Source organism: Acipenser ruthenus, chromosome 52 (genome assembly GCF_902713425.1).
Source record: "Acipenser ruthenus chromosome 52, fAciRut3.2 maternal haplotype, whole genome shotgun sequence".
Classification (NCBI taxonomy): Eukaryota; Metazoa; Chordata; class Actinopteri; order Acipenseriformes; family Acipenseridae; genus Acipenser; species Acipenser ruthenus.
In genome coordinates this window covers 8,512,818-8,530,837 of record NC_081240.1, presented here as the reverse complement: position 1 = coordinate 8,530,837, position 18,020 = coordinate 8,512,818, and the positions used below count along the sequence as shown (strand labels likewise).

General features: G+C 51.5%; 2 protein-coding genes across 3 annotated transcripts in view; both read right to left on the bottom strand.

The window, feature by feature from the left end:
* The window catches only part of LOC131723007 (beta-1,3-N-acetylglucosaminyltransferase manic fringe-like), a 14,225-nt gene extending 12,395 nt beyond the window's left edge, over positions 1-1,830 (bottom strand). Inside the window, exon 1 of the mRNA XM_059016257.1 lies at positions 329-1,830. Within this exon, the coding sequence (XP_058872240.1) occupies positions 329-790 (462 nt within the window). The 5' untranslated portion in view covers positions 791-1,830. The remainder of the gene's footprint in view (positions 1-328) is intronic.
* A 3,541-nt stretch (positions 1,831-5,371) lies between these two features.
* LOC131723006 (caspase recruitment domain-containing protein 10-like) overlaps positions 5,372-18,020 on the bottom strand; it is a 38,896-nt gene continuing 26,247 nt past the window's right edge. Inside the window, exons 18-23 of one of the 2 annotated variants that reach the window (XM_059016256.1) lie at positions 17,597-17,663; positions 16,894-16,996; positions 15,858-16,016; positions 13,081-13,181; positions 12,354-12,469; positions 5,372-8,949 (exon numbers count right to left, since the gene is read on the bottom strand). In XM_059016256.1, the coding sequence (XP_058872239.1) occupies positions 8,718-8,949; positions 12,354-12,469; positions 13,081-13,181; positions 15,858-16,016; positions 16,894-16,996; positions 17,597-17,663 (778 nt within the window). In that variant the 3' untranslated portion in view covers positions 5,372-8,717. Of the gene's footprint in view, positions 8,950-12,353; positions 12,532-13,080; positions 13,182-15,857; positions 16,017-16,893; positions 16,997-17,596; positions 17,664-18,020 lie in introns of both variants that reach the window. The other variant, XR_009320100.1, reaches the window with a different exon arrangement.

Genomic DNA, 18,020 nt, shown 5'->3' with positions numbered 1-18,020 from the left:
GCTTTATTAACAGTATCGCTGGTCCCTCCCTTTAGAGGAGCGCTGACCATCTTTAAAATCCATTCTCTCACCTCTTATTAGCTTTATTAACAGTATTGCTGGCCCCTCCCTTTAGAGGAGCGCTGACCATCTTTAAAATCCATTCTCTCACCTCTTATTAGCTTTATTAACAGTATCGCTGGCCCCTCCCTTTAAAGGGGCGCTGACCATCTTTAAACCCCATTGTCGCTCTCGTGGTTCGCCTCACAAAAACGCGCACCACCCCTCAATGGATTTTTTTTTTTTATCATAATAACACCCGTATGTAACGGATTGATTCGGTACTTACGTGATCACGTGTCCTTGAAACCCACGTATCCAACAGCAACGACAGCCGCTCTCTGTGAAACTTTCGCGTCGTTTTCACGGCGATGAAAATGTCTTTCAGCTGAAGCGACGGGACGGGGTCTCTTATAATTACCGGCTTCGCTCCCACAGCAGTGAAGAACCGGCTCGTTTTGCCGGTGACGTCCCGCTCCACGTCGCCCGGGTTACGGTTTAAAGTTCTGATGGAGGGCAGCCGGAGTTCGGCGCCGTCCAGCGGCGGCTGTGCCACGGAGCTCCCCGGCTTGGGACGCTCTGAACTCGGCTGGGGATCCAATCTGGACCCGCTCGGCGCTCCGGGGCGCCCCGCGTTCATAGTCACCCCCTTAATTTCCAGTCGAGTCCGGCGTTGTAAATCCACAAAAACGAGGAGGAAACAGGCGAGGGTGGCTCCGGAGAGAGCGAGTAAAACCTTCCCCAGTAACATCCTGTACACAATAACGCTTCTTTCACACAAAAATATAAATATATATATTAAATATATATATTATATGATTATATTATATGAAATATTATATATTATTAGCCTACCCTTTACCGTTATACATCATTTTCGTTATAGATATCAATTCACATCTATATTTTTTTCAGTTCTTTAAGATCACCGAGAATTGAGTCAGACTTTCACAATCTTTACCTGAGCAGGCCTCTGTGATTATTTCCCCCACATTTCTTTATAATATCAGCAAACAGTTCAACAGCCTGTTAAATCCTTGAATAAACATTATTTTTATATATTCCTTATTATTAGGATAGGGTATCATTTTAATTCACGTTATTTTGTTGAGAATACTTGTTTTTAAAAGTGTGTCCCTCAGTTGTATATTGTTGAAAATATTATTATTATTATTTTTAATAATAATAAAGCATAATTATACATTTTATTAATCATGTAGGACTAATTATTATTTTTTACTTCAAGTGCAATTCATGTGCCACAGTGTGCGCGACAGAACAGCGCGCATTGTGTGTGTGTGTTTAGTTTAATAAAGTTTTTTTTAGTTACAAGTATGAATAACTATCGATTAAAGTGTTATCGATCAAATTACTGCCGCATCTTAGATATTCCAAGAATAATAATAATAATAATAATAATAATAATAATAATAATAATAATAATAATAATAATAATAATCATTTAAAAAAGTTATTTTATACAAAACGACACGCTAAAGGTCTGATCAGAAAATATATTATAACAAGTTTAATTTAAAAAAAATATATGTATAATAATGTCCGTACAAATACAGAAAATAATACGATAATTTAAAACGCCTTCTTCAGATTCATCATTTTAAAGCCTCGTTCAGCAGTTGGGTTAGATGTACAGGCATCTTCGGTAAAGAAATACGGCGTTGCTCTTTAGCGGAAATCAATATAATATATTAAAACGACCAGTAATGACGTGTGAACTGGTTTCTCGGTGCGTGTCCGCTGCGCACTAAGCCACTTGCCACATTATTTTGACTTCTGCGTTTTTAGTTTCGAAAGAGTTCCTCTGAAACCACGCCCACGCCTCGCCTTATATGGCAGGACGGCCGTGACGTAGCAAGTTTTTAGGAAGCCGGCGGACCAATAGCAACACGAAAAGCTACAGGTGCAAAAGTGAGCGAGAAGCAGTTAGTTAACCAAAAAAATAATTTCATTTTTTCTCATTTAAATACGAAAAGAGTGTTTTTTTTTAAATAAAGGTATAATCCCACAGTAGTGACGTCAAAAACGATAATTCCTCTAGAGGAAAATATGCTTGAACTTTGACCCCTTCGACTTTTCAAAACCGTTGCTTTCAATTCAAAACACAAAATGTCTCGTTTTCAATCACTGGACGACACCCACAGAGCAGAAATGTTCATTAATGAGCAACACAATGAGAATATGTTAAAATGATGTCAAGCTGGTGCATTCGTATATCTCAAGAGAAACCGGAGAGGAACGGGAAATTAAAACAAGGTAAAGGAGATCGTCCAAATCAAGCTGAAGCTCTAACGGATAACGACACAGAACGTCTGTACAGCGCCGAAACACGACGTTTAAAAAAACCAAAAACCACCCAACTGTCCCGCGGAACCTCGTCTTCTTTAATATCAGCATCGCAGGGGGATCCGTGGATTATAAAAAATAACAGACGGGCCTCTTCAGCGAGTCGCAGGAAAACAATTCCATCTGTGTTTATAAACTTCACCTTCGGTCCCCTTTCCTCTCCTCCCTCTCCCCCCTCATGTCCCCTTCTCTCCCCTCTCTTCTACCCTCCCCTCCCCTCTTCCCCTCTTCCCCTCTCTTCTCCCCTCCCCTCTCTCTCTCTCTCCCCTCCCCTCCCCATCTCCTCTCCCCTCTCCCCCTCCTCTCTCTCTCCCCTCTCCCCTCCTCTCTCTCTCCCCTCTCCCTCTCCTCTCTCTCCTCTATCTCTCCCCTCCTCTCTCTCCCCTCTCTCTCCCCCTCCCCTCTCCTCCCTCTCTCTCCCCTCCCCTCTCGCTCCCCTCCCCTCTTCCCCTCCCTCCCCTCTCCTCTCCCCTACCCTCCTCTCTCTTCTCCTCTCCTCTCTCCCCTCCCCTCTCTCCCCCTCTCCCATCTCCCTCCCCTCCTCTCTCTTCTCCTCTCCTCTCTTCCCTCTCTCTCCCTCCCCTCCTCTCTCTTCTCCTCCCCTCCCCTCTCTCCCCCTGTCCCCTGTCCCTTTCTCTCTCCCTCCCCTCCTCTCTCTTCTCCTCTCTCCCCTCCCCTCTCCCTCTCTCTCTCCCTCCCCTCCTCTCTTCTCCTCCCCTCCCCTCTCTCTATCCCCCTCTCCCCTGTCCCTTTCTCTCTCCCTCCCCTCCTCTCTCTTCTCCTCACCTCCCCTCTCTCTCTCCCCCTCTCCCTCTCCCTCTCTCTCTCCCTCTCCCTCCTCTCTCTCTTCCCCCTCCTCCCCTCCACTCTCATAATCTCTGTGGTTAAGTGTCTGTGAAGCTGAGGCAGATGGGCGCTTGTCTCTGGTGTTACTAAGAGGCAGAGAGGAGCCCTGCGGTCAGCCAGCGTGAAATTCAATTTGGGAGCCGTGTTAATAACAGCAGAGAGACTGCCAGCCCCGTCTCGCTTCATTTTCAATCAGATGCATTTCACAAAATAAATAAAATCACATCACCAATTTCATTTCTGGACTTCCAATTTCAAGTTTTAGAGAGAGTAAAACTCCTCAGCTCTAAATCACCAGAGCTCTACCCTCCCAGTCCCTCCTCAGCTCCGCTAGAGCCACGCTGCTTCCCTCCCAGTCCCTCCTCAGCTCCGCTAGAGCCGCACTGCTTCCCTCCCAGTCCCTCCTCAGCTCCGCTAGAGCCACGCTGCTTCCCTCCCAGTCCCTCCTCAGCTCCGCTAGAGCCACACTGCTTCCCTCCCAGTCCCTCCTCAGCTCCGCTAGAGCCACACTGCTTCCCTCCCAGTCCCTCCTCAGCTCCGCTAGAGCCACGCTGCTTCCCTCCCAGTCCCTCCTCAGCTCCAGTAGAGCCACGCTGCTTCCCTCCCAGTCCCTCCTCAGCTCCGCTAGAGCCACACTGCTTCCCTCCCAGTCCCTCCTCAGCTCCGCTAGAGCCACGCTGCTTCCCTCCCAGTCCCTCCTCAGCTCCACTAGAGCCACACTGCTTCCCTCCCAGTCCCTCCTCAGCTCCACTAGAGCCACACTGCTTCCCTCCCAGCCCCTCCTCAGCTCCGCTAGAGCCACACTGCTTCCCTCCCAGTCCCTCCTCAGCTCCGCTAGAGCCACGCTGCTTCCCTCCCAGTCCCTCCTCAGCTCCGCTAGAGCCACGCTGCTTCCCTCCCAGTCCCTCCTCAGCTCCGCTAGAGCCACACTGCTTCCCTCCCAGTCCCTCCTCAGCTCCACTAGAGCCACACTGCTTCCCTCCCAGCCCCTCCTCAGCTCCGCTAGAGCCACACTGCTTCCCTCCCAGTCCCTCCTCAGCTCCGCTAGAGCCACGCTGCTTCCCTCCCAGTCCCTCCTCAGCTCCACTAGAGCCACACTGCTTCCCTCCCAGTCCCTCCTCAGCTCCGCTAGAGCCACACTGCTTCCCTCCCAGTCCCTCCTCAGCTCCGCTAGAGCCACACTGCTTCCCTCCTAGTCCCTCCTCAGCTCCGCTAGAGCCACCCTGCTTCCCTCCCAGTCCCTCCTCAGCTCCGCTAGAGCCACACTGCTTCCCTCCCAGTCCCTCCTCAGCTCCGCTAGAGCCACACTGCTTCCCTCCCAGTCCCTCCTCAGCTCCGCTAGAGCCACACTGCTTCCCTCCCAGTCCCTCCTCAGCTCCGCTAGAGCCGCACTGCTTCCCTCCCAGTCCCTCCTCAGCTCCACTAGAGCCACGCTGCTTCCCTCCCAGTCCCTCTTCAGCTCCGCTAGAGCCACACTGCTTCCCTCCCAGTCCCTCCTCATCTCCACTAGAGCCACGCTGCTTCCCTCCCAGTCCCTCTTCAGCTCCGCTAGAGCCACGCTGCTTCCCTCCCAGTCCCTCCTCATCTCCACTAGAGCCACACTGCTTCCCTCCCAGTCCCTCCTCATCTCCACTAGAGCCACACTGCTTCCCTCCCAGTCTCTCCTCAGCTCCGCTAGAGCCACACCGCTTCCCTCCCAGTCCCTCCTCAGCTCTGCTAGAGCCACACTGCTTCCCTCCCAGTCCCTCATGTTCTCTCTCTCTCTCTCAGAAACAGCTATTTAAAGTCACCTCTTGTCTAAATCTCAGGTTTCATTCACGTTTTGTTCACGGTCCAGCTTACCACCTGGCTCCTGACAAAGCCCGCGCCCTGAGAGCCGTCCCCCAGGTGCAGCGCAGCAGTAAGGGGACACCCCGACCAGGAAAGTCCCAGGGTCGGTTTACGGCCTAGCTGAAAAGACCTTTAGAAACGGCAAAAGAAAAGAAAAGAAAAGAAAAGAAAAGAAAAGAAAAGAAAAGGCCTCTTTCTGTTTGAAACAATAACAAGCAAGGAATAAAAAAAAAAAACAAAAAAAAAAACCACAATGTTTATTTATTCATTCATTTATTTATTTATTAAAAAGACCACAGCTGTCCTGGAGTGCATTTTGTAGTTTTCCTGAAAAAATAAATGGTTTTGGACACCTATATAATAATATATGTGTGTATTATATTAATATCTCATATTATATCTCTCTCGCTCCTATTCAAAAGAGCCGCACACTGCAGAATTCAGACACACGGCACACAGACACACACACACAGACACACACACACACTCACACACACACACACACAGAGAGACACTGAGACACACACACACACTGACACACACACACACTGACACACACACACAGAGACACTGAGACACACACACACAATGACACACACACACACACTGACACACACACGCACACACAGAGACACTGAGACGCACACACACACTGACACACACACACACACACAGAGACAGGCAGACACTGACACACACACACACACACACAGACAGACACTGAGATACACACACACAGAAACAGACAGACACACACACACTGAGACACACACACACACAAAGAGACAGAGATACACACACACACACACTGTGGGCTATCATCCCCCACTTCTCTCGCTCTCAAATGCTTTTTAAGTGATGTATGTGCGCCCTCTTGTGGTCAGAACGTGGTACTGCAGGTCTCACTTTCTCAGTTACAATTAGTTGCCATTACGCTGCAGTAATTACAATTCAAATTACAATTACACTAAAACATAAACATCTACCCACGTTATTAACACGATTGACTGTGTTTATTCGAAATAACCCAGCGATAACAACCACTGCTGCAAATACACGCGCACATACTAGAGAACTTTATTTATTGTTTCAAACAAATAACGTGGGCACCGAAAGTGGCTGAAAATACTAAAAAAAAACAGTGTAATTGAACTGTAATTTATCTAGTTACAATTACAGCTTCAATTAAGCAAGTGTGCCGCGCTTCAGCTTGTAAATCACACTTTTAAATGACCTCGTAAATGCATAGCAGTGTGGAGTAGCGGTCAGGGGCTCTGGACTCTTGACCGGAGGGTCGTGGGTTCAATCCCAGGTGGGGGACACTGCTGCTGTACCCTTGAGCAAGGTACTGAGGAGACTCTGTGGTCCAGTGGTTAAAGAAAAGGTATGTAACCAGGAGGTCCCCGGTTCAAATCCCACCTCAGCCACTGACTCACTGTGTGACCCTGAGCAAGTCACTTCACCTCCTTGTGCTCCGTCTTTCGGGTGAGACGTAGTTGTAAGTGACTCTGCAGCTGATGCATAGTTCACACACCCTAGTCTCTGTAAGTCGCCTTGGATAAAGACGTCTGCTAGATAAACAAATAATACTTTACCTAGATTGCTCCAGTAAAAACCCAACTGTGTAAATGGGGAATTGTGTGTAAAAATAATGTGATATCTTGTAACAATTGTAAGTCGCCCTGGATAAGGGCGTCTGCTAATAAATAAATAAATAAATTAATAATAATAATAATAATAATAATAATAATAATTAACGACCAAATTGCACAATGACACCGAACAGCGGTGACGATTCTGCAAGATTCTGGCAGGTTTGTCGCCCTCGTGTGGTGGAACACGTGTACCGCAGCGTGAGGCAACGCGATGGAAACGCAAATAAATCAAATACATTGAATCTGCGATAGAGAGACTTTGAAACGCAGCCTGAACGAAGCAATTCAAACGCAGCAGAGGAAATTATATTCTGAAAACGGCCACGTATCCTGCAAAAGAACCCACGCCGCTGGAAAACGAGGCAGCCGTTTATTTACAGACGCATTTGATTTGTTTTGATAACGGTTTTTTGGTATTTATATGGCGTGGCATAAATTAATTAAATAGATAATGCGATTTGCATATTAAATTAATGTTAAATTAATATTTCATCAATATGCAATAGCTTGCTAATGTTAATCTCGATTGAAAATGTTTCACGTCACGTCCGTTTATATTACGTTCTGTTACCTTTGAAAAGATGTAATAATGTCCCATTGCTTAAACGGTTTCAATCGAAACTAGAGCGAATCTGACTGAAATGTTAGTTAAAAGCAACGGGGAATAATTGAACGTAAATGTAATATCAATTGCGTATCGATTAAACATTAATTTATCTTTAATTTAATATATAATTGCTATTTAATATTCGTTTATGCCACGCGATATAAACCGTTAACCATTTTTTACATTATTTCGACGGATCGTTCAGTTCAATTTACATATAGCTGGTTAAAAAAACAACAACTCTGAAGTATGAATTTCTCATAAACTTTCACCACTGCCAGGGCTGCAGATGTGAGCCGAGCCTCTTTAAAATAACTCTGAAAACGCTTTATCGGGTATTTGTAGTGTTGTCGTGTAAGTCAGTCTCCGTGTAACACAGTAGTCATGTGATTGTATATCGAGATGTGTATTTATTTAATTGTTTTGAAGATCCAGCTTCTCCACAGGCACAGCCTCAGAATACGCGGTTACAGATCTGCTCTGATCTGGATCACGGGTTCCTTGTTGATTATCAGCAGTAATCCTCCATTAATCAGAACAATACCATGAGAATGATGTAACAATAATGATCTCTCCTCTCCTCTCCCTTCTGTCTCACCCCTCTCTCTCTCTTCTCCCCTCTCCTCAGTCCTCTCTCCTTTCCTCTCTCCTCTCTGTCCTCTCCTCTCCTCTCTCCTTTCCCCTCCTCTCAGTCCTCTCTCAGTCCCCTCCTCCTCTCCTCTCCTCGCTCTCCACCCACACCACGCTGTCTCTCTCCTCTCTCCTCAGTCCCCTCCTCTCCTCTCAGTCCTCTCTCCTCTCAGTCCCCTCCTCTCCTCTCAGTCCTCTCGTCTCAGTCCCCTCCTCTCCTCTCAGTCCTCTCCTCTCAGTCCCCTCCTCTCCTCTCAGTCCTCTCTCCTCTCAGTCCCCTCCTCTCCTCTCAGTCCCCTCCTCTCCTCTCAGTCCTCTCTCCTCTCAGTCCCCTCCTCTCCTCTCAGTCCTCTCTCCTCTCTCAGTCCCCTCCTCTCTCCTCTCCTCGCTCTCCACCCACACCACGCTGTTTCTCCTCTCAGTCCCCTCCTCTCCTCTCAGTCCTCTCTCCTCTCAGTCCCCTCCTCTCCTCAGTCCTCTCTCCTCTCTCAGTCCCCTCCTCTCTCCTCTCCTCGCTCTCCACCCACACCACGCTGTCTCTCCTTTCAGTCCCCTCCTCTCCTCTCTCTCAGTCCTCTCTCCTCTCAGTCCCCTCCCCTCCTCTCAGTCCTCTCTCCTATCTCAGTCTCCTCCTCTCCTCTCCTTGCTCTCCACCCACACCACGCTCTCTCTCTCCTCTCCTCTCCTCTCTCAGTCTCCTCTCCTCGCTCTCCACCCACACCACGCTCTCTCTCTCCTCTCCTCTCTCAGTCCCCTCCTCCTCTCCTCTCCTCGCTCTCCACCCACACCACGCTGTCTCTCTGGTCTCTCAGTATGCGCTCCCTCACGGCTCTGGTCAGCTCATCCGCGCTGGACCAGGCCTCAGTCCCCAGGCTGGAGTAGCGCAGGGGCAGGCTCTCCAGCAGCTGCTCTTCGGCCCGGCACAGCGACAGGATCCCAGCCTCCTCGTCTGGGCAGTGGGGCCCACGCAGCAGCTTCCTGTGAGGAGACAAGAGAGAGAATCAGAACAGGTGTGTGGGTTGGTGTCTGGGGTTGGTGTGCGGGTTGGGGTTGGGGTTGGTGTGTGGGTTGGGGTTGGTGTGTGGGTTGGGGTTGGGGTTGGTGTGTGGGTTGGGGTTGAGGTTGGTGTGTGGGTTGGGGTTGGGTTGGGGTGTGGGTTGGGGTTGGGGTTGGTGTGTGGGTTGGGGTTGAGGTTGGGGTTGGTATGTGGGTTGGGGTTGGTGTGTGGGTTGGGGTTGGGGTTGGTGTGTGGGTTGGGGTTGGGGTTGGGGTTTGGGTTGGGGTTGGGGTGTGGGTTGGGGTTGGTGTGTGGGTTGGTGTGTGTTTGTTGGGGTTGGGGTGTAGGTTGGGGTTGGTGTGTGGGTTGGGGTTGGGGTTGGGTTGGTGTGTGGGTTGGGGTTGAGGTTGGGGTTGGTATGTGGGTTGGGGTTGGTGTGTGGGTTGGGGTTGGGGTTGGGGTTGGGGTTTGGGTTGGGGTTGGGGTGTGGGTTGGGGTGTGTGTTGGGGTTGGGGTGTGGTTTGGGGTTGGGGTTGGGGTTGGGGTTGGTGTGTGGGTTGGTGTGTGTGTTGGGGTTGGGGTGTAGGTTGGGGTTGGTGTGTGGGTTGGGGTTGGTGTGTGGGTTGGTGTGTGTGTTGGGGTTGGGGTGTAGGTTGGGGTTGGGGTTGGTGTGTGGGTTGGGGTTGGGTTGGTGTGTGGGTTGGGGTTGAGGTTGGGGTTGGTATGTGGGTTGGGGTTGGTGTGTGGGTTGGGGTTGGGGTTGGGGTTGGGGTTTGGGTTGGGGTTGGGGTGTGGGTTGGGGTGTGTGTTGGGGTTGGGGTGTGGTTTGGGGTTGGGGTTGGGGTTGGGGTTGGTGTGTGGGTTGGTGTGTGTGTTGGGGTTGGGGTGTAGGTTGGGGTTGGTGTGTGGGTTGGGGTTGGGTTGGGGTGTGGGTTGGGGTGTGGGTTGGGGTTGGTGTGTGGGTTGGGGTTGGGGTTGGGTTGGGGTGTGGGTTGGGGTTGGGGTTGGTGTGTGGGTTGGGGTTGGGTTGGGGTGTGGGGTTGGTGTGTGGGTTGGGGTTGGGGTTGGGGTTGGGTTGGGGTTGGTGTGTGGGTTGGGGTTGGTGTGTGGGTTGGTGTGTGGGTTGGTGTGTGGGTTGGGGTTGGGGTTGGGGTTGGGGTTGGGTTGGGGTGTGGGGTTGGGTTGGGGTGTGGGTTGGGGTTGGGGTTGGTGTGTGGGTTGGGGTTGGGTTGGGGTGTGGGTTGGGGTTGGGGTTGGTGTGTGGGTTGGGGTTGGGGTGTGGGTTGGGGTTGGTGTGTGGGTTGGTGTGTGGGTTGGGGTTGGGGTTGGGGTTGGGTTGGGGTGTGGGTTGGGATTGGGGTTGGTGTGTGGGTTGGGGTTGGTGTGTGGGTTGGGGTTGGTGTGTGGGTTGGTGTGTGGGTTGGGGTTGGGGTTGGGGTTGGGGTTGGGTTGGGGTGTGGGTTGGGGTTGGGGTTGGTGTGTGGGTTGGGGTTGGGGTTGGTGTGTGGGTTGGGGTGTGGGTTGGGGTTGGGGTTGGTGTGTGGGTTGGGGTTGGGGTGTGGGTTGGGGTTGGTGTGTGGGTTGGTGTGTGGGTTGGGGTTGGGGTTGGGGTTGGGTTGGGGTGTGGGTTGGGGTTGGGGTTGGTGTGTGGGTTGGGGTTGGTGTGTGGGTTGGTGTGTGGGTTGGGGTTGGGGTTGGGGTTGGGTTGGGGTGTGGGTTGGGGTTGGGGTTGGTGTGTGGGTTGGGGTTGGGGTTGGGGTTGGAGTGTGGGTTGGGGTTGGGGTTGGGGTTGGGGTTGGTGTGTGGGTTGGGGTTGGGGTTGGGGTTGGTGTGTGGGTTATGGTTGGTGTGTGGGTTGGGGTTGGGGTTGGTGTGTGGGTTGGGGTTGGTGTGTGGGTTGGGGTTGGTGTGTGGGTTGGGGTTGGGTTGGGGTGTGGGTTGGGGTTTGGGTTGGTGTTTGGGTTGGTGTTGGGGTTGGGGTTGGTGTGTGGGTTGGGGTTGGGGTTGGGGTTGGGTTGGGGTGTGGGTTGGTGTGTGGGTTGGGGTTGGTGTGTGGGTTGGGGTTGGTGTGTGGGTTGGGGTTGGGGTTGGGGTTGGGTTGGGGTGTGGGTTGGGGTTTGGGTTGGTGTTTGGGTTGGTGTTGGGGTTGGGGTTGGTGTGTGGGTTGGGGTGTGGGTTGGGGTTGGTGTCTGGGGTTGGTGTGTGTGTTGGGGTTGGTGTGTGTGTTTGGGTTGGTGTGTGTGTTGGGGTGTGGGTTGGTGTTGGGGTTGGGGTTGGTGTGTGGGTTGGGGTTGGGGTTGGTGTGTGGGTTGGGGTTGGTGTGTGGGTTGGGGTTGGTGTGTGGGTTGGGGTTGGGGTTGGTGTGTGGGTTGGGGTTGGTGTGTGGGTTGGGGTTGGGGTTGGGGTTGGGGTTGGGTTGGGGTGTGGGTTGGGGTTGGTGTGTGGGTTGGTGTGTGGGTTGGGGTTGGGTTGGGGTGTGGGTTGGGGTTGGTGTGTGGGTTGGTGTGTGGGTTGGGGTTGGGGTTGGGTTGGGGTGTGGGTTGGGGTTGGTGTGTGGGTTGGGGTTGGTGTGTGGGTTGGGGTTGGGTTGGGGTGTGGGTTGGGGTTGGTGTGTGGGTTGGGGTTGGGGTTGGTGTGTGGGTTGGGGTTGGGGTTGGTGTGCGGGTTGGGGTTGGTGTATGGGTTGGTGTGTGGGTTGGGGTTGGGGTTGGGTTGGGGTGTGGGTTGGGGTTGGTGTGTGGGTTGGGGTTGGGGTGTGGGTTGGGGTTGGGGTGGGGTTGGGGTGTGGGTTGGGGTTGGTGTGTGGGTTGGGGTTGGTGTATGGGTTGGGGTGTGGGTTGGGGTTGGGGTTGGGGTTGGTGTGTGGGTTGGGGTTGGGGATGGGGTTGGTGTGTGGGTTGGGGTGTGGGTTGGGGTGGGGTTGGGGTGTGGGTTGGGGTTGGTGTGTGGGTTGGGGTTGGTGTGTTGGTTGGGGTTGGGGTTGGGTTGGGTTGGGGTTGGTGTGTGGTTTGGGGTTGGGGTTGGGGTTGGGGTTGGGGTTGGTGTGTGGGTTGGGGTTGGTGTGTGGGTTGGTGTGTGGGTTGGGGTGTGGGTTGGGGTTGGGGTTGGTGTGTGGGTTTGGGTTGGGGTGTGGTGTGTGGGTTGGTGTGTGTGTTGGGGTGTGGGGTGGGGATGGGGATGGAGTTGGGTTGGTGTGTGGGTTGGGGTGTGGGTTGGTGTGTGGGTTGGTGTGTGTGTTGGGGTGTGTGTTGAGGTTGGGGTTGGGGTGTGGGGTTGGGGTGTGGGGTGGGGATGGGGTTGGTGTGTGGGTTGGTGTGTGGGTTGGGGTGTGGGGTGGGGATGGGGATGGAGTTGGGGTTGGGGTGTGGGTTTGGGTGTGGGGTACCTGAGTCTCTTGATGCTCCTCTCTCTGGGAGGGATGTGGATCACGAGGGGGTAGATGTGGTTTCGGATCAGAGGCTCCACACAGCGGATGCTGAGCTCCAGCAGACAGTGCTGCCCCTGAACACAGAGCAGCAAAAACACTTCAGCACAGCCTGGGGCTCCACACTGTCAGCATGACACTGAAGACACAGAGAGAGACTTCTAGTGGAAACGTTTGCCATTGAATTTACACTGAAGACACAGAGAGAGACTTCTAGTGGAAACGTTTGCCATTGAATTTACACTGAAGACGCTGAGAAAGACTTCTAGTGGAAACGTTTGCATTTGAATTTACACTGAAGACGCTGAGAAATACTTCTAGTGGAAACGTTTGCCATTGAATTTACACTGAAGATGCTGAGAAAGACTTCTAGTGGAAACGTTTGCCATTGAATTTACACTAAAGACGCTGAGAGAGACTTCTAGTGGAAACGTTTGCCATTGAATTTACACTGAAGATGCTGAGAAAGACTTCTAGTGGAAACGTTTGCCATTGAATTTACACTGAAGACGCTGAGAAAGACTTCTAGTGGAAACGTTTGCCATTGAATTTACACTGAAGACGCTGAGAAAGACTTCTAGTGGAAACGTTTGCCATTGAATTGACTCTGGAGACTCAGAGAGACTTGCAGTTCGCTCCAGTGTTTCTGGGTCGCCGTGTCGAGTTCTGGCAGTGCTGGATGGGATACCTGGCTCATGACTTCCTGAATGGACTCCAGTCTGATTCCCTGATCCGACGCTCCCAACGGGAAGACTCTGGAGTCCCTCTGATCGGCTTCAGAGAGCGGCTCTGCAACGAGACACAACAGCCACTGAGACACAGAGAGACACACACCGAGACACACACACACCGAGACACAGAGAGACACACACCGAGACACACACACACCGAGACACACACACACCGAGACACAGAGAGACACACACCGAGACACACACACACCGAGACACAGAGAGACACACACCGAGACACACACACACCGAGACACACACACACTGAGACACAGAGAGACACACACCGAGACACAGAGAGACACACACCGAGACACACACACACCGAGACACAGAGAGACACACACCGAGACACAGAGAGACACACACCGAGACACACACACACTGAGACACAGAGAGACACACACCGAGACACAGAGAGACACACACCGAGACACACACACACCGAGACACAGAGAGACACACACCGAGACACACACACACCGAGACACAGAGAGACACACACCGAGACACACACACACCGAGACACAGAGAGACACACACCGAGACACACACACACCGAGACACAGAGAGACACACACCGAGACACACACACACCGAGACACAGAGAGACACACACCGAGACACACACACACTGAGACACAGAGAGACACACACCGAGACACACACACACCGAGACACAGAGACACACACCGAGACACACACACACCGAGACACAGAGAGACACACACACACACACACCGAGACACACACACACCGAGACACAGAGAGACACACACCGAGACACACACACACCGAGACACAGAGACACACACCGAGACACACACACACCGAGACACAGAGAGACACACACACACACACACCGAGACACACACACACCGAGACACAGAGAGACACACACCGAGACACACACACACCGAGACACAGAGAGACACACACACACACCGAGACACACACACACTGAGACACAGAGAGACACACACCGAGACACACACACACTGAGACACAGAGAGACACACACCGAGACACACACACACCGAGACACAGAGAGACACACACCGAGACACACACACACCGAGACACAGAGAGACACACACACACACCGAGACACACACACACCGAGACACAGAGAGACACACACCGAGACACACACACACCGAGACACAGAGAGACACACACACACACACCGAGACACACACACACACCGAGATACAGAGAGACACACACACACACCGAGACACACACACACCGAGACACAGAGAGACACACACCGAGACACACACACACCGAGACACAGAGAGACACACACCGAGACACACACACACCGAGACACAGAGAGACACACACGAGACACACACACACCGAGACACAGAGAGACACACACACGACACACACACACACTGAGACACAGAGAGACACACACACACACCGAGACACACACACACCGAGACACAGAGAGACACACACCGAGACACACACACACCGAGACACAGAGAGACACACACCGAGACACACACACACCGAGACACAGAGAGACACACACGAGACACACACACACTGAGACACAGAGACACACACACACCGAGACACACACACCGAGACACAGAGAGACACACACGAGACACACACACACCGAGACACAGAGAGACACACACCGAGACACACACACACCGAGACACAGAGAGACACACACCGAGACACACACACACCGAGACACAGAGAGACACACACGAGACACACACACACTGAGACACAGAGACACACACACACCGAGACACACACACCGAGACACAGAGAGACACACACGAGACACACACACACCGAGACACAGAGAGACACACACACGACACACACACACACTGAGACACAGAGACACACACACACCGAGACACACACACACCGAGACACAGAGAGACACACACGAGACACACACACACCGAGACACAGAGAGATACACACGAGACACACACACTGAGACACAGAGACACACACACACCGAGACACACACACCGAGACACAGAGAGACACACACGAGACACACACACACCGAGACACAGAGAGATACACACACACCGAGACACACACACACTGAGACACAGAGAGACACCGAGACACACACACCGAGACACAGAGAGACACACACGAGACACACACACACCGAGACACAGAGAGATACACACACACCGAGACACACACACACTAAGACACAGAGAGACACCGAGACACACACACCGAGACACAGAGAGACACACACGAGACACACACACCGAGACACACACGAGACACACACACACCGAGACACAGAGAGACACCGAGACACACACACTGACAGACAAACAGACACACATACAAAGACATACACACACGCTCACTCCCTCTGTGACACTCTCACCATCTCCCTCACACTCCCTCCCTCTCTCACACACTCTCACACAGTCTCTCTCACACTCTCTCACACTCTCTCCCTCTCTCACTCTCACTCCCTCTCTCCCACTCACACTCCCTCTCTCACTCTCTCCCTCACACTCTCTCTCCCTCTCTCACACTTTCTCTCTCACACTTTCTCCCTCTCTCCCACACTTTCTCCCACACTTTCTCCCTCTCTCTCTCTCTCTCTCTCTCTCTCTCTCTCTCTCTCTCTCACTCCCTCTCTCCCACTCACACTCACACTCTCTCTCCCTCTCTCACACTTTCTCCCTCTCTCTCTCTCTCTCTCTCTCTCTCTCTCTGGTACCTGGGTGGCAGGTGTTGAACTCGAGTCCTGAGCTGGCGGGCTGCAGCAGCCTCTCGATCAGCCCTCGGGACAGCAGGCAGGGAGAGAAGATGACCGGCCGCTTGGACTGGACCGGGACGGGCTGGACCAGGCTGTAAGGGGACAGACTGTCCTCATGACCTGAGACAGAGGCACAGCACAACTTAACACATTGAGAGAAGAGTCCCATAGGACAAGCACAGTGTGATACAACAGTGAGATTCAGCACAGTGTGACACAGCACGATGTGACACAGCACAGTGTGATACAGCACGGTGTGATACAGCACAGTGTGATACAGCAGTGTGATACAGCACAGTGTAATACAGCAGTGTGATACAGCAGTGTGATACAGCACAGTGTGACACAGCACAGTGTGATACAGCACAGTGTGATACAGCAGTGTGATACAGCACAGTGTGACACAGCACAGTGTGATACAGCAGTGTGATACAGCACAGTGTGACACAGCACAGTGTGACACAGCACAGTGTGATACAACAGTGTGATACAGCACAGTGTGACACAGCACAGTGTAATACAGCAGTGTGATACAGCACAGTGTGATACAGCAGTGTGATACAGCAGTGTGATACAGCACAGTGTGACACAGCAGTGTGATACAGCAGTGTGATACAGAACAGTCTGATACAGCACAGTGTGATAAAGCATAGGGAAGCATTGTAAAGCACAGAGAGGTCTGGTAAAGCATAGGGAAGCATTGTAAAGCACAGAGAGGTCTGGTAAAGCATAGGGAAGCATTGTAAAGCACAGAGAGGTCTGGTAAAGCATAGGGAAGCATTGTAAAGCACAGAGAGGTCTGGTAAAGCATAGGGAAGCATTGTAAAGCACAGAGAGGTCTGGTAAAACATAGGGAAGCATTGTAAAGCACAGAGAGGTCTGGTAAAGCATAGGGAAGCATTGCAAAAAACACTGTAAACTATGGTCAATTCACAGGGTACAGTGAGCAATGGGGCAGGAACATAACAATATTAACTGCAATGAAATTTTGACTCACAGGGACTGAGGGTGTAGACCAGGCGAGGGGAGGAGCCTAAACTGCGACAGCTGGGAGGGACCGCCTTCACCAGCCGCACGCGCTCAGTAGACTTCTTCACCAGCTGTGGAAGAGAGAGAGAGAAATCAGTGAGGAAAACCCAGAGCCACAGCACAGTGTAATACAGAATGGTGAGACACATAGGGAAGCATTGTAAAGCACAGAGAGGTCTGGTAAAGCATAGGGAAGCATTGTAAAGCACAGAGAGGTCTGGTAAAGCATAGGGAAGCATTGTAAAGCACAGAGAGGTCTGGTAAAGCATAGGGAAGCATTGTAAAGCACAGAGAGGTCTGGTAAAGCATAGGGAAGCATTGTAAAGCACAGAGAGGTCTGGTAAAGCATAGGGAAGCATTGTAAAGCACAGAGAGGTCTGGTAAAGCACAGGGAAGCATTGTAAAGCACAGAGGTCTGGTAAAGCATAGGGAAGCATTGTAAAGCACAGAGAGGTCTGGTAAAGCATAGGGAAGCATTGTAAAGCACAGAGAGGTCTGGTAAAGCATAGGGAAGCATTGTGAAGCACAGAGAGGTCTGGTAAAGCATAGGGAAGCATTGTAAAGCACAGAGAGGTCTGGTAAAGCATATTGAAAATACAATATAAAATCCTGTACAGAACTACAGCAGCTACCCAGCACGGTGTCTGTATAAAGTATTCTTTTTTACTCACCTTGTTTTTCAAATCTTTTCTCTCCAGAGCTAACGTACGAAGCCGGACCAAAAACAGCTGCTGAGCTCTAGAGAGGAGAAGAGAAAGAAAGAAAGAAAGAAAGAAAGAAAGAAAGAAAGAAAGAAAGAAAGAAAACGCCTTTTCACATCGTTTCCATCTCTGAACAAGACTCCCATCGCACGGCAGTCTGAAGGAAAGCCGTCCTTCCCTCGCCTTTACGATCTCGCCACGGCGGCAAAAAATAAATAAATAAATAAATAGCCCGGTTGTAAAGGTGAGGGGAGGACAGCTTTTCTGATTTTGAAAATCAACAAAAGGTTAACTAACGATTGCATTGATTTAATGCCTGCCGGTCAATAAATACTTCTTAAAGGCAATTACGCGCACAAGTGTCGGCCACTCCCCTTTTATACAGCAGGCCAAT